This window comes from Fusarium graminearum, chromosome 2, assembly GCF_000240135.3.
Source record: "Fusarium graminearum PH-1 chromosome 2, whole genome shotgun sequence".
NCBI classification, from domain to species: Eukaryota; Fungi; Ascomycota; class Sordariomycetes; order Hypocreales; family Nectriaceae; genus Fusarium; species Fusarium graminearum.
In genome coordinates, this window is record NC_026475.1 from 316665 (window position 1) to 330220 (window position 13556).

Below are 13556 nucleotides of genomic sequence, written 5' to 3' on the forward strand. Positions count from 1 at the left end.
AAGCGTAAACCGGGCGTTATAGATGGTCGATCATCAGAGGGTTGCCAAAAGAGAGGAGACGAGAAACACTGAGCAACGGGAGATTAAACCTTGGTGTTCTTTGTGCCAATGCAAAATCTCGTGTTTATTTGACGTAGGTGTAACCTCCAAGACACAATAGTGGCGCAGCGGCTGGGAGAAGCCACTAAAGATCGGCAACTTCGTGACGGGAATTTAAGGTTGACGGGTTGGCAGCTGCAGGGGGTTTAATTAGGGGAAGGAGTCGATGGGTTGTCAATTCAAGACGGATTAATCGTATGGAGTAAGTTATGACGGTTGAGGGTGCCAGACGGTTTATTCAACTCAATTTGACAAGAGCAATATCGCTCGGGATAACGAGAAGGATGATGATGATGACAAGAAAATAGTGCAAATTCAGTATGCACAGAAACAAGGAAGGCAGAAGGTTGGGGTTCGGATCTTGGAGAAGCAAGTTCCTAAATTTGGAGAGGCAAGTCGTCGCAATGGATACTACCTTACGAGGTAAGGTACAACAGCTAACACAGATGGCGCCTTCCCATTTACGAAAGCAACTATCGCTTTTGGATGTATTTTCCCATCACGACATAATCTCGACCACAGGCGACTGATAAGTAATCATTGCTTTTAAATTAATCATCTCGCTCAAATGCCTTCTTGATTGCAGCGTATTTCGACTGGAGATACACTCGTCTAACAGAGCGAAACTCACGCGATAAAATCCTTTTTTCGGCAGTCAATGCAACACGACTCAAGTTTTGCTCGCCCTGCTTGCTCATCGCGCCACCATCAAGGAGTGGGCTTGTATTGGTTGGCCAACAGCTGCCAAAATTCAAGAGGCGGGGAATTGTCCTTTCCACGTGTCGAGCCTCCAGCGATTGCGATAGCTTTGTTGGAACTTGGCGACTTGAGGACTTTTCTGATTGGAGAAGCTCGGGGAGACCAAGTTTGATCAACCGACAACAGCGGCTCGTTGCGAGTTCATTATCTTTAATGTATCCGCTACTGTGCACAAGCGATAAAGACTACTGGGTAGCAGAAAAGTTGACCTCCTAAGTCTTAGGATACAAAAATAAATGGCCTAAATAATATGAATGTGAATGTTTGAATGCTTGACTCATTCGATCCTTGCAGAGATAGGCCTAAAGAATATAGTTTTAGTAGCATAAGATGGCCTACTCCGTACTAATTTTCTGATACCCTGAGGAAAGACTCTTTATGCTGCCGAAATGGAACGCATGCCCCTGCGATTCTTACTGCTACTGCATCTTATTTGACTTTTCTGGGTAAATTCATTACGATGTTTAATTTACCAGTCGACTCGTAGATATGGCTGGGACTGCGCCATTATCAGACCTTGTCTTGTGAAGTTGCTTTCTAAATACAACTCTCTCGTAATCTTTCCTTTAATCACCAAAACACTTCGTCCCTCTACTCTGTACAATCATTGTTTTCGCTACGTATTCAAAATATCACTAACGCAGGATTCTATATCTGTGGAAATACTGCTCTCCTAGACTGTAAATGCGCTGCGACATTCCCCTTACCAACACTCGTGCTGTCGTACCAAGAGGCTAATCCCAGTTGCTAACCTAAACCAGTGGATGCCTCTGATCATTCCTGGAATGAGCAACGACCCATTCAATCTCTTCTGGTGTACCTTTAGCAATGAGCAATGAAGGATTTCCATTTTACCAAGCGTTCCAAAGGTCAGCTTTCGGACTGTCGGCAGCAAAGTCGACCCCGTAGCAATGATTCTTGGCTTCCTCATCCACTGGATCCGGGCGACGAATGGAGCCAAATCGTAAAGCGGGCCTTGGTAATCAATGGCGACTAAATGCAACACAATGAGCATATCTTGGAGTGACTCTGGGGTTCGATAGACCGGTGCTGGATCATGATCCCAATAATTGAAGACACAATATCAACAAGTCATTTTGCAATGAAGCCTTCGTAGTTGCACGTTCGCAACCGATGCACTTTCTCCGGACCGTTGCAGGATGCTAAACGAATTCGAGAGTTACAGCATTCAATCATTGAGTGGCTGGTAGGGACCTGATCGCCAGGGGAGTTACCAATAGCGAGTACGTTGACGGCCTGTAGATACAGCGCAGATGGTCAGCATCTGACCACCTTATTCTTATCTGTCTATGTACTCCGGCAAGTCAGGGAAGCGATTTACTATAAGACAATTGAACGGGGAGTACGCAAACATGAGAATCCTTCTATGCGTGGCCTTATCGATCATCTAACCGATTGAAAGAGCAGAAAAAAACTGTGTCGCATCAACGTCAGAGAATTGCGTGATTACTAAGAAAAGACCTTTCATCCATCATGACTGAGGGGGAAGAGTGCCTCTTCTCTTTCCACTTGCCGGGCGATCGCCCGACAGCCGTACATATTGACTCGGGCAACGCAGGCCCCAGTGCGGGACCCCCCAGCAACCAGTTTTAAGATACAAGACTGCGGAGGAATAAGACCGGGTTCGAGAAACGGTGGTTCTAGAGAAAGAACTGTCGGAGTGCTGGAGATAATGATGCAGGTATCATGATAGGGTCGGGCAAAGAGGACGGCTTCTTTCAGGCACAGTAATCTCTGCCAGGAGTCAAAGACCACAGCCCTCCTTCATTTTCAGAAACGGGTGGTGGGTATGAATGCATAGAACGTGGGTTATATGTGGATGAAGAATGGATGCTTGTGCCGTGAAACATGGAACATGACCGCAGGATCTCTTGTTCGCATTCTTACAGCACCCTGGTGGTGAAGATGGATACGGAGATGCAGACTTACGAGATATGGGGGGTTAAAGAGGGCCCCTACTGCAGCTGCAGCGGTTGAAGGTTTCACTGCTACCTCCCTATGTTGAGTTTTCAAGGTACCAGGAACTGGTTGTTGGCCATGGGAAATCCGAAGAGGAAAATGATGATCCATGTTGTGCATCCTGCTTTATAGTTGTAGCTTGCAGGTGCATGGTGACCTACGCGAGTTGGTCGGTGAGCTCTCAAATTGCAAAGGCGCAATCGCAACAAGACCTGTTGGTATAATGCTGTAAGTAAACTTGAGATCATCGCTTTGCTCAAATGTTCCATCATGATTCCCAAATAGGTTGCCCATGGCCATTCCGCCCGAGAGCGATGCTCCGACGACCTACTGTCCCTAGCGTCGCCATGCCCAATAATACTATATTTGATTGGTCTGTAGGTTCCTCGGCGGCATGTATAAGCCTCAAGTCCCGAGCACGTCATTGAGAGCTAAAAGCGCAAACCCCATTCATTTTTTCCTCTTTCTGACGGTGAGGGCCGCCAGCTTGGTTGATGCCATGGAGGCAATTGGATACAGTGGCCGATTTCGTCCGTTTTGCCAATGGACACGCAATTTTTTCCTTCTCTTACTCGTTCTCTTGCTCGCTGCAAATGTATCGTTGCACCCCTCCCTATCCAGTCAACCCCAGTAATTGTTGTTTGGACTAGGGATGGGGGAGGGACTAATCATGACAGGGTGGATGTATGAAGGCGAGGTGGATGAGTATGAGGATCGAGGTACTTTTCTGTATTCCCGCTGAAAGATGATTTAAAATCAAAGCAATTCCTTCTCTGCTGTTCACTCTCCCATTCTTCTCGTTCTCCGTCTGTTCCTGTTTCGTTGTCTTTCACCGAATAATATCAGAAACCCTCACAACACAATGGCCAACACTCCTCATGGTGGTGTCCTAAAGGACCTCTTCGCTCGCGATCTCCCCCGTCAATCCGAGCTTGAGGCCGAGGCTCAGAAGCTCCCTGCTCTTACACTCAGCGAGCGACACCTTTGCGATCTTGAGCTGATCCTCAACGGTGGTTTCTCTCCTCTCGAAGGTATGCGCCGCAACATTTTCTTACAATGATCTTTTTTCTCTTTTTGCCGCTGGATGGCGCGGACCGTTGATGGACGAATTGCGGTGCCCCGCCCCCGCATCTCCGATCGCCGGCGCCAGTTTGCGACAGGAACATTATTTTTTGCATGAGTGAGAATAGGAATTGACCACCAATTTTACAGGTTTCTTGACTGAGAAGGACTACAATGGGTAAGTTAATGCGAAATCCACACTTGGGCGTTCCATGAGCTGACAAATTCTTCCAGCGTTGTTGAGAACAACCGTCTCGCCGATGGCGCTCTCTTCTCCATGCCCATCAACCTCGATGTCAACCAGGCTGAGATCGACCAGCTCGGCCTCAAAGCTGGTGCTCGCGTCACCCTCCGCGACTTCCGTGACGACCGAAACCTCGCTATCCTGACCGTTGAGGACATCTACCGACCTGACAAGTAGGTGGCCCCCATAGCCTCGACTCCTAACAATGTCATTGGTAACTAACAGATGCTTACAGGGTCAACGAGGCCAAGAAGGTCTTTGGCAGCGACGACGACACCCACCCCGGTGTCAAGTACCTCTTCGATACCGCCAAGGAGTTCTACGTTGGTGGTAAGCTTGAGGCTATCAACCGCCTAGAGCACTACGACTTCCTCGACCTTCGATGTAAGAATCGCAACTGTCACTGAGCTCATCATGAAGCTAACATTTACAAGTCACCCCCTCTGAGCTCCGCGCTCACTTCAACAAGCTCGGCTGGCAAAAGGTCGTCGCTTTCCAGACCCGAAACCCCATGCACCGTGCTCACCGTGAGTTGACGGTCCGCGCTGCCCGCTCCCAGCAGGCCAACGTCCTCATCCAGCCCGTCGTTGGTCTTACCAAGCCCGGTGACATCGACCACTTCACCCGTGTCCGTGTCTACAAGGCTCTCCTGCCCCGTTACCCCAACGGTATGGCCGCCCTCGCTCTTCTGCCCCTCGCCATGCGAATGGGTGGTCCCCGTGAGGCTCTCTGGCACGCTATCATCCGCAAGAACCACGGTGCTACCCACTTCATCGTTGGCCGTGACCACGCCGGTCCCGGTAAGAACAAGCAGGGCAAGGACCACTACGGTCCTTATGATGCTCAGGTTCTCGTCCAGGAGCACCAGGAGGAGCTTGGTATCAAGATGGTCGAGTTCCAGGCCATGATCTACCTGCCCGACTCTGATGAGTACCTCCCCATCAACGAGATCCCTGAGGGTACCCGTACCCTCAACATCTCCGGTACTGAGCTCCGACACCGTCTCCGAACCGGCAAGGACATCCCCGAGTGGTTCTCCTACCCCGAGGTTGTCAAGGTTCTTCGCGAGGAGAACCCCCTCCCTGCCGAGAAGGGTTTTACTGTCTTCATGACCGGTTACCAGAACAGCGGAAAGGACCAGATTGCCCGTGCTCTCCAGGCCACTCTCAACCAGGGTGGTGGTCGTCCCGTCTCCATGTTGCTCGGTGAGAACGTGCGACACGAGCTCTCTCCCGAGCTTGGCTTCACTCGCAAGGACCGCGACCTCAACATCCAGCGCATTGCTTTCGTCGCCTCTGAGCTGACCAAGGCCGGTGCCGCTGTCATCGCCGCCCCTATCGCTCCCTTTGAGGATGCTCGCAAGGCTGCCCGTGACCTCGTTGAGAAGTCCGGTCCCTTCTTCCTTGTCCACGTTGCTACTCCCCTTGAGTACTGTGAGAAGACTGACCGCAAGGGTGTCTACGCTGCCGCTCGCAACGGCGAGATTAAGAACTTCACCGGTGTCGATGACCCCTACGAGGCTCCTGCCAAGCCTGACCTCGTTGTCGACCTCGAGAAGCAGAACGTCCGCTCCATTGTGCACCAGATTGTTCTGCTCCTCGAGAGCAACGGTCTTCTCGACCGCCTGTAAGCGATGATTTTTGACGACTTATCTCGGGGATCAGCCGAGGAAGATACCCGCTAGCTACGCCTGCCTACTGATTTGAGTAGGAGGTTTGTTGCTCTACAAAACTTTTGCAAATAACAGCGCAAGGATAAACGGAATTGGCGTTACTTTGAATGAGATGGATAAGGAAAAGATGGGCAAATGTGATGAACTGCATTGCATTGCGTTGCTGGTATACTTAGACGACGAAGCCGTGTCGGGATAGATTTGGTACCGATACTATGAATGAAGAGCATGATCAAACTACTTTCGGAAGCGAGAATATGCAATGCAAGTGATACGTGGACTTGCAAACTTATCAGCCTATCATATTCAACAATGGGATGGTTGTCAGTTGTGTTGGGCTGTGAATGGATGCTGGAGAAAGCTCGTGACAATATGCGCGCTTAATCAATCGTTGGATCTTGACGGCCAAAGGATTGGGCACCACCGCCGGGCATGAAGTGAGAATAGATGCGTGGCAGTCCTGGATTGAAATGTTTGAGTCATGTTATATTTAGCACAAGTCGGTTTTTACCTTTTGGGAATACTACCAGCTACAATGCTCTGTCGAACATTTCCATGCCTTGACCCTGGCTTCCAAATGCTTCTACAGGGAGTCCAGCGGTTAATGTTCACGGTGGCTGGTCGTCACCCCATGACGCCCAGCCTCCCGTGAAGTCCCCTGTGGTTACGGGTATCTCATGAATCCTGGCTTCTGAGAGACGAATTAATCTGATCAGCTCGCACTAAACTAGACAGGCTCGCTGCTTATATATTTCTTTCTTGTCCGACTCGAGACAAGTTTTGTGGTATGCATGGTTGGACTGGGGTGTGCCTGTGCCCGTGCCCAGCATTGGCCTTGTTGAACACTGTCGGGCTCCACAAGTGAGTTTGAGGAACGGGAAGTCAGACATAAACGAGATCTTGTACAGTTGGGGCTGTGTTGGTGAAGATTGCGTATACGTGGTGGCCGTGTTGGCGACGGTTTCTCGAATGATGGTGAGGAATTGCCTATGATTGCTATTTTTTAGGTGTCTGTACACCTATACACAGTCTGTCGTCGCCCACAAGGTTGACATCATCTTTGTAGGCTTTTACAGTTTCAGTTGATCACCGTTGAACTCCCTGACTCCCTACCATGCAAAAAAGTCCAAGCTTTCCGATCCCCTTTTAGACGACTTGTTAAATCGCAGGTTGAGGACCCTAAAACAGAAATCATTGAGGGAATTGCCTAATCGCTTGCAACATATTATCGACCGAGCTTCTAACGGTGAGAAACAGAGCTTCTCTCCTGCCTTAGTGCCTGATTCTACCAGAATTTGACCTGAGACTTTCGCCTGCAGGGAAGGGACCAACCAAACTGGACCTGGCACGCACTGGCTGCGCTTAGCTTCCATGCAACTCACCTCACCTTCTACAGTACAACCATCCCCTCTTCACGAATTCGCTTTTGCTTTGCTGTATCCCAAGACTGCCCAGCATAGTGCTATTTCTCTCGCTCGGCAGCCTGAATTTCACTTTGCATCACCCTGATTCCTTTTTTTGTTACTGCAGGAGTTAATACTATCGACTCCCCTCTGCGCCCACTATTCTTGACCGCCTTCTTGAACCCGTTTGGAATTATCGACCACAACGACATTAACCGCTAAATAACAATCACACGATACTTTCACCGTAGCTCCATGGTCAACCATGTCCTCCAAGGACCAAGAAGTCGAGACACCGGCCGATGAGAGACCGCAAGACAGGGAAAAGGTCCGCCGCTCAAAATCCGAACGAAAGGAACGCAGCCATCGCGACCGAGACCACGATCGAGAAAGGGATAAGGACCCTGAACGTCGCCGACATCGCACATCTCGGCTCTCTAAGAGCAAGCTCGGCAGTGAACTTAGCGACAACCTCTCCCATACATCTAGTCGCCGCCACCGCCATCGCAAGGATAGAGACAGTGATGAGCATCATCGCCGTCACCACCGCACTGCTTCGACCAGCGATCTAGGCAGTTCAGATATCAGAACGTCGACAGCTGCCACTTCCATTCTTTCTGACCGTATCAACATGCCTTACCCATCATTCAGTAAGGCACACAGCAAAGAGGCCATCGTTAGTCGCGATTCCCTATCACTTAAACCTCCTACTCGTGAACCGCCAGAGCCTCCTACCGCCGAGGAACTCAAGGCCCGCAGGGATTCTGGCAATGCCAATCCGAATGCGCCACCCAGTCCTCCCCCAACCGACTTGGACGCGGACAAGACTGCTGTGAACGAGGAAACGCCAAATGAGCCAGTTGACGAGGAATCCACGAAAGAGGATTCATTCGACGAAGAGACGTTAAATGCAGATCTGTCTAGGGAAGACATCCCAACGATTCAGACCCCGACAGAGGAACCTTCAGCATCTGAGGCTGGCCTGAAAAAGTCAAAGTCAAGACTATCTCACTCTCGATCAGCATCACGAAACGAGGAGCGCTCCCGTGTTAGTCGCCGATCAGGGTCCTCGAGTCAAGCTACTTATGTCAAATCCTCGCATCGTTCGGCTGAAAAGATCCGACGCTCTGATTCACGGGCCTCTAGTTCTTCTCATCGCTCAGTCCATCGAACATCTTCTACTCGAAGCCACAGAAAGTATGATGCAGACGGACCATCCTCTCCTTCAAGTGCTCAGGATTCATCTCCCAGAACACCTACCCAAGCTCCCTTCCCTCACGGGTATCCTGACACCAAGCGTGAGACCCCCTCCGTTATCGACGTTGAAGATGTCGACTCAAACCTGCATTCCAAAACGGCGACGCCTGCGTCTGCCTTTGGCATTGCTCCTCCACCCCCGCCTCCACCACCGGCGCTTGATGTCCACGACATGCCTCGAGTCGACTACCTTCTTCAAAACGGCGGCCTTGCATACACAGCCCCCAAGAACTTCCTCTCTGTACTGCCCCGTCAAAACGGCACACGACCTTCAAATCCCCCCCTGGTCGGTACAGACACTCTCTTTGCTCCGTTTCACAACCTACTGGATCAGTACAACACTGTCCTCAACAAGCAGGGATCAATTGCTGTCGCTACTGGGCACCGTTCAGTCGCTCGTAGACTGCTGGACCGTCTCGAGAATGTATTCTCTCGCGATCTCCCTCCTTATGGTTGCACATGTGTCATGTGTGACAACCCCCACGAGATCCATGATGGTCTGAACTGGGGCGATGTTTTAGAGTGGGTGAGCGGCCGCATTGAACTCCCACAGTGGCCTCCTTTTGATCTGGCCGAGGTTGGCACCAAGGCCGCTGAAATTTCTGGTGACGTGCCCCCTCGACCTGCGTCACCGGTCCAGCTGGATCCGGATATTGCGGAAGAATTTAGGGAGCACTACCTTCGCCAGTCGAAGAAGGTCCGGACTGCTGTCGATCGATGGTTGTCTAACACTGGAGAAACCCCAGTACCACCCCCTCAGGATGTTGACGATGAGACCTTGTCTTTCGCCATTCTGACAAACCTTGATCCTGAGGACCGCCCTTACTTTAACGCGATCATGACCGGATCCAAGGAGTTGAAGTCATCTGTTCGCGCCCCCACACCAGGACACCGGCCTAGAACGGATTTCCTCATCAAGACTGGCCTTGCATTGCAACGACTATACCGATTGCAACAAGTTCCTCGGGACGCCGAATCGGCGACATACTTGGTCAAGAACCCACACACTCACGATCTTTTGGTTGCACTTTCCAACATAAACAATTCTGAGTGGGAGATTCTCGTCTCTGGGCGCTTCGATGGCTTCCTTTGGTCTGGAGCAGACGATGAGCCACACACACCGCATTCTGAATCTCGGGGACCTACGCCAGCCAGCTCTTACTACAACACCCGAACGATGAGCCCTGGACCTCGAGCTTCCTCTTCGTTCAGCTCGAGAAACACGACTCCCTTCTCAGTCTACTCGCGAGGCACAACGCCAGCCTCATTCGTAAGTGTCAACACAACTGGCATGCCCGGAAGCCGACAGGCTGTTTCCAACGACGAAGAAATGGAGATGGCAGCGATTGCAGAGATTGAAAGGGAGATTTACAAGGGTATGGAGACTTTGGAGGATGCCTTTGAAAAACTACACAAGAAGGCCGAGGTCGTCCGAAACGCACTACGTCAACGTGGAGCCGGTTTGATGCAGAACTTGCAGAACCGCCGTCGTATTGATGTGCTTTCGGGCCCCAACTCGGGCAACTCGCAGTCTTCGGGCTACGAGCGACCGGCTTGGGCTGGAGACGACGATCGTGAACCCGGCAGTGATGACGACTGGGCTTTAGACGATATCGATATTATGCCCGATGATTCGGCCAGCAACATAAGCAGTTCTCGCCACAGACGACCTAAGAGGCGTACAGAGCGACGAACACCTGCCCCGATCAACGAAGAAGACGAGGATTAAGCGTCAGAGGCGATATCGAGAACTCCATGGATTGATGGAGAGGGATTATACGAATGACGACAGAAACGTTTGAAAGAAGCGCATTTTTTGCAGCATGTAAAATTCGAAACCACAGTTCAATGTCACCGAAGCTTGCTTGATTGAGTAACTACTTGTCGGAGCGGACAAGCGACAGATGATTGTCAGATACCACTTGTATACCTGTCATTGGAAATTTTGGACCCGGCTACCCTTATGATAATTGAGGATGACAAGTTTGCTTTGCTTTTCATCCATTTCTTGCTATGTTATTTTTACTGCCTTTGCTATGGGGAGAAAAGGGGAGCAGAGAACGTCTGTCTAGATAATCATGCCACATCTCCCAAGGGAGACTTTGTCGAAGTTTTTATCCGTCCGGGGGCGGTTGTCTAAGTTTTGTTCTATGCTAGCTATGGGAATGTTGAATGATGAAGGTCATGAACAGGCATTGGCGTCTGTTCATTCGTAGAGTAGAGATGAGCTGATGGATATACCTTGAGCAAATGTTAATGAATGGCAGGAAGCCATAGCAATTTGCTGCAATACAAGCCATGGCTTAATGACTTATGAATGCCATTTATGTTTGATGAAGATTACGAACCGGGACATTAATCGTACATTGATATTTCGTCATGAGCATGCCCCATTGCAGCTCGTATTTACAACTCATCATAGCTTATATAAACATTGAACAGGGACATCCCTTTTCATTCCCCGCTGGTTATGACTCCTCTTCATGTCATACAAAAATGATGAACAATCCCTCCCTTGGTTCCCTTGCATCTCCATCGATTTCGTTCCCTCAATATCCCCCAAGCCAGATCTTGGCAAAGGGGGTCAGTGTCCATGTGCACTGAAGAGCGAGGCTGAGATTGTCTCAGCCAAGTAATGTACATGATCTACTCCCGGTTGAGGACGCCGGGAATCCCGATCCCTTTTTTTGTTTTATAGTGGCCGTTAATAATTACAACGAGTTAGACATCAAATAGGCAAATGGTCTCCGATGACGATAGGCGTGAAAACCACGGCCTGTTAAAGAGAAAAGAAACTTGTGCATTGTTAAAGTTTCACCTCTAACTGTAAAGAGACTCGAGGAGGTAAATGACGCCAAAAACAAGGAAAGCAGTGGCACCACCGACAGTGACTGGAAAGATTGTTAGTTATTTGAATTTGAGAATGAGGCTAGAAATTGTAGACTTACCGACTTTCAGACTGACTCGACCAGCGATGGCACGGCCACCGATAACAGCAACACCAGTGCAGATGGCATGACCACATGTAGCACCCAGAGTTACCCACCAGTAATCTTGACCAGCAGCCATGGCAATAGTAGCAATCTGACTTCGGTCACCCCATTCACCAAGGAAAGTCATGATAAAGGTCTGCACCCAAGCAGGGCTGAGCAAGAGAGAGCAAAGGTTGGTAGCACCTTGAACAACGCTAGAGACAGCACCAGAACCAGAGCGAGAGTCCCTAACAGGAGACTGGGAAGGTGATCGAGGAGGCGACATGAGACGGTTGCTAGGACGAGATCTTCGGCCGTTGCTGTTGCCATTGCCATTCATACCCATCTCAAGAGTGTAGGCGGAGACGGAATCACCTCTCTTACGGCCCATTTCCTTCTCCTTCTCGGCAAGCTCTTGTTCGACCTCGTGCATTTCAGCAGAGACACCCTCATTGGGGTCCATCTGCATACCCTCTCGCATCAGCTTCGCGCCGAAAACAAAGAAAAGACCAGCAGCGAGGAAGCTAGTCACGCGTTTGGGGATCAGAGCAGGAACTGCGTGTCCCAAAACAGCTGAAAGGACGGTCATGACAAGGAGGGCGCCAAAGGCAGCGGTAAAGACAACCATGCGATCGTGCTTCATAGCCATAAGTGCTGCGACCAAAAAGGTCTTGTCACCAACTTCGGAGACCAGAATCATGGTGAAGGAGAGAACGAAAGAGTGGAATGGTTGGATGATGCTCTCGTCATCGTGGTGTCCATCGTGTGTCGTTCCTCGGCTTAGGTCGACTGGTGGGGCCTTTGTAGCATCTTGCACAGGTTTGTTTTGTCCGGAGGGTCGGTCAGGGAGATCAGCTGGCTTCTACGTAGATGTCAGTCATGGTGTTGCATTTGGATGCATAGTTCTTGCTTACCCCTAATCCTGCAGTATAATCGTGGTCATCGTCATTGCTGATGATGGGCTTCGCAGGCTTGGGAATCACGTCATCGGCCTTTTCGCCGCTGGCCTGGTCCTCGGTCTTCTCAGTCTTGTCTCCCCCAGAAGCACGGATCTTCTCTTCTTCACTGTGTGGCAGAGGAGGGGCCTCCTTGGGAGATGCAGGCTTTCTGAATGTTTCCTCGCCTGCAAGATCCTCCTCCAACTTTCGCGCCTTGTATCGTTCGGTCACACCGCCTTCGGTGCCGGTGGTGCCTTGTTGAGCGTGGACTCGGTCCTTGTCGAACATGACGCCGTCGTTGGTTTCGGGGATCTTTGCGCCATCGACTACAGTAGGGTCATCTGGTCGGCCCTTGAGCTCAGGAAGAGCTTCAGAGCTGGCGTCGACCTTGGCTGCAGCTCCAGCTTCAGGTACAATAGCAGCTCCAGCACCTACACCAGCACCTGCACCTGTGGCAGGACCAGAGGCAGAGCCAACTGCGGCAGGGGATCCGACATCAGGCAAAACTTCAGCTGGCTTCTTGTGGTCATCTGTCTCGATGAACGGTCCATGGTGAGGCTTTCCGTCCCTGCCATCAACAGGAGCGTCTTTCGTGGGGATGTCATGACGCTTTACGCCAGCCTCAGGAAGGCCATCGGTCTGTTCTGTAATTGCAACAGGGCCAGGTATGTCGGTAACGTCGTGGGAGGACAGCGCATTCGCCAAGGCGGGAAGGAGGAGGAGGATCAATGGTGAATGCGTGGTTCGGATCTTCATGATGGGCAGTTGTGATTGTTTGTTGAGAGAGGATGGAAAAGTCGACAAGTCTCAAGAGGACTGCCGGCGATGGTGGCCGCAACCTGAGTAGGTAATTCGAGGTGTTGAATACAACGGTCGATCAGTTTGAAAAAAAAGTTGAAACCGTAACTTTGCGACGATCAAAGTCGCGTGTAACGTAACGTAGGTGGGCAGAATAGACTTTGCGGAGGTTGACGATGCTGACACCAGACAGGAAAAGATACAAGGTCTCTAGCAAAGATGACCAAGGTGCAAATACATAGACGAGCTAGTTACTCTGTACACGCTGAATACTCCAGTATCAGAGACAAAAAGGGAGTTGAGAGGTTGATCAGGAATGTTGGGGTTTGAATACTTTGGATCCAATTGGTTTGGTCTCGAACATAGGGGGCA

General features: G+C 50.5%; 3 protein-coding genes across 3 annotated transcripts; 2 read left to right on the plus strand and 1 right to left on the minus strand.

Moving 5' to 3' along the window:
* The first annotated feature begins 3640 nt into the window (after nucleotides 1-3640).
* FGSG_08875 (sulfate adenylyltransferase) lies at nucleotides 3641-6055 on the plus strand. The gene is made up of 5 exons (XM_011321531.1): nucleotides 3641-3869; nucleotides 4051-4078; nucleotides 4135-4317; nucleotides 4380-4528; nucleotides 4579-6055. The coding sequence occupies exons 1-5, from the start codon at nucleotides 3701-3703 to the stop codon at nucleotides 5772-5774; spliced, it is 1725 nt and encodes a 574-aa protein (XP_011319833.1). The 5' UTR covers nucleotides 3641-3700; the 3' UTR covers nucleotides 5775-6055.
* A 1429-nt stretch (nucleotides 6056-7484) lies between these two features.
* On the plus strand, nucleotides 7485-10205 carry FGSG_08874 (uncharacterized protein; the record flags this gene model as incomplete). The annotated part of the gene is made up of 3 exons (XM_011321532.1): nucleotides 7485-8267; nucleotides 8366-8416; nucleotides 8523-10205. 3 exons carry the CDS (start codon nucleotides 7485-7487, stop codon nucleotides 10203-10205), a joined length of 2517 nt encoding a protein of 838 aa, XP_011319834.1.
* Nucleotides 10206-11142: 937 nt separating this feature from the next.
* Nucleotides 11143-13472, minus strand: FGSG_08873 (uncharacterized protein). The gene is made up of 3 exons (XM_011321533.1): nucleotides 12363-13472; nucleotides 11425-12310; nucleotides 11143-11367 (listed from the first exon to the last, which is right to left on the minus strand). Exons 1-3 carry the CDS (start codon nucleotides 13140-13142, stop codon nucleotides 11297-11299), a joined length of 1737 nt encoding a protein of 578 aa, XP_011319835.1. The 5' UTR covers nucleotides 13143-13472; the 3' UTR covers nucleotides 11143-11296.
* Nucleotides 13473-13556: the final 84 nt, after the last annotated feature.

Bases quoted from the DNA above. Each gene is read 5' to 3' on its own strand.
- FGSG_08875 (XM_011321531.1), top strand. From the start codon at position 3,701: ATGGCCAACACTCCTCATGGTGGTGTCCTAAAGGACCTCTTCGCTCGC. The intron at 3,870-4,050 runs GTATGCGCCGCA...CCAATTTTACAG, and splicing joins TGGTTTCTCTCCTCTCGAAG to GTTTCTTGACTGAGAAGGAC. The intron at 4,529-4,578 runs GTAAGAATCGCA...AACATTTACAAG, and splicing joins CGACTTCCTCGACCTTCGAT to TCACCCCCTCTGAGCTCCGC.
- FGSG_08873 (XM_011321533.1), bottom strand. From the start codon at position 13,142: ATGAAGATCCGAACCACGCATTCACCATTGATCCTCCTCCTCCTTCCC. The intron at 12,311-12,362 runs GTAAGCAAGAAC...ACATCTACGTAG, and splicing joins ATTATACTGCAGGATTAGGG to AAGCCAGCTGATCTCCCTGA. The intron at 11,368-11,424 runs GTAAGTCTACAA...CAATCTTTCCAG, and splicing joins TCGAGTCAGTCTGAAAGTCG to TCACTGTCGGTGGTGCCACT.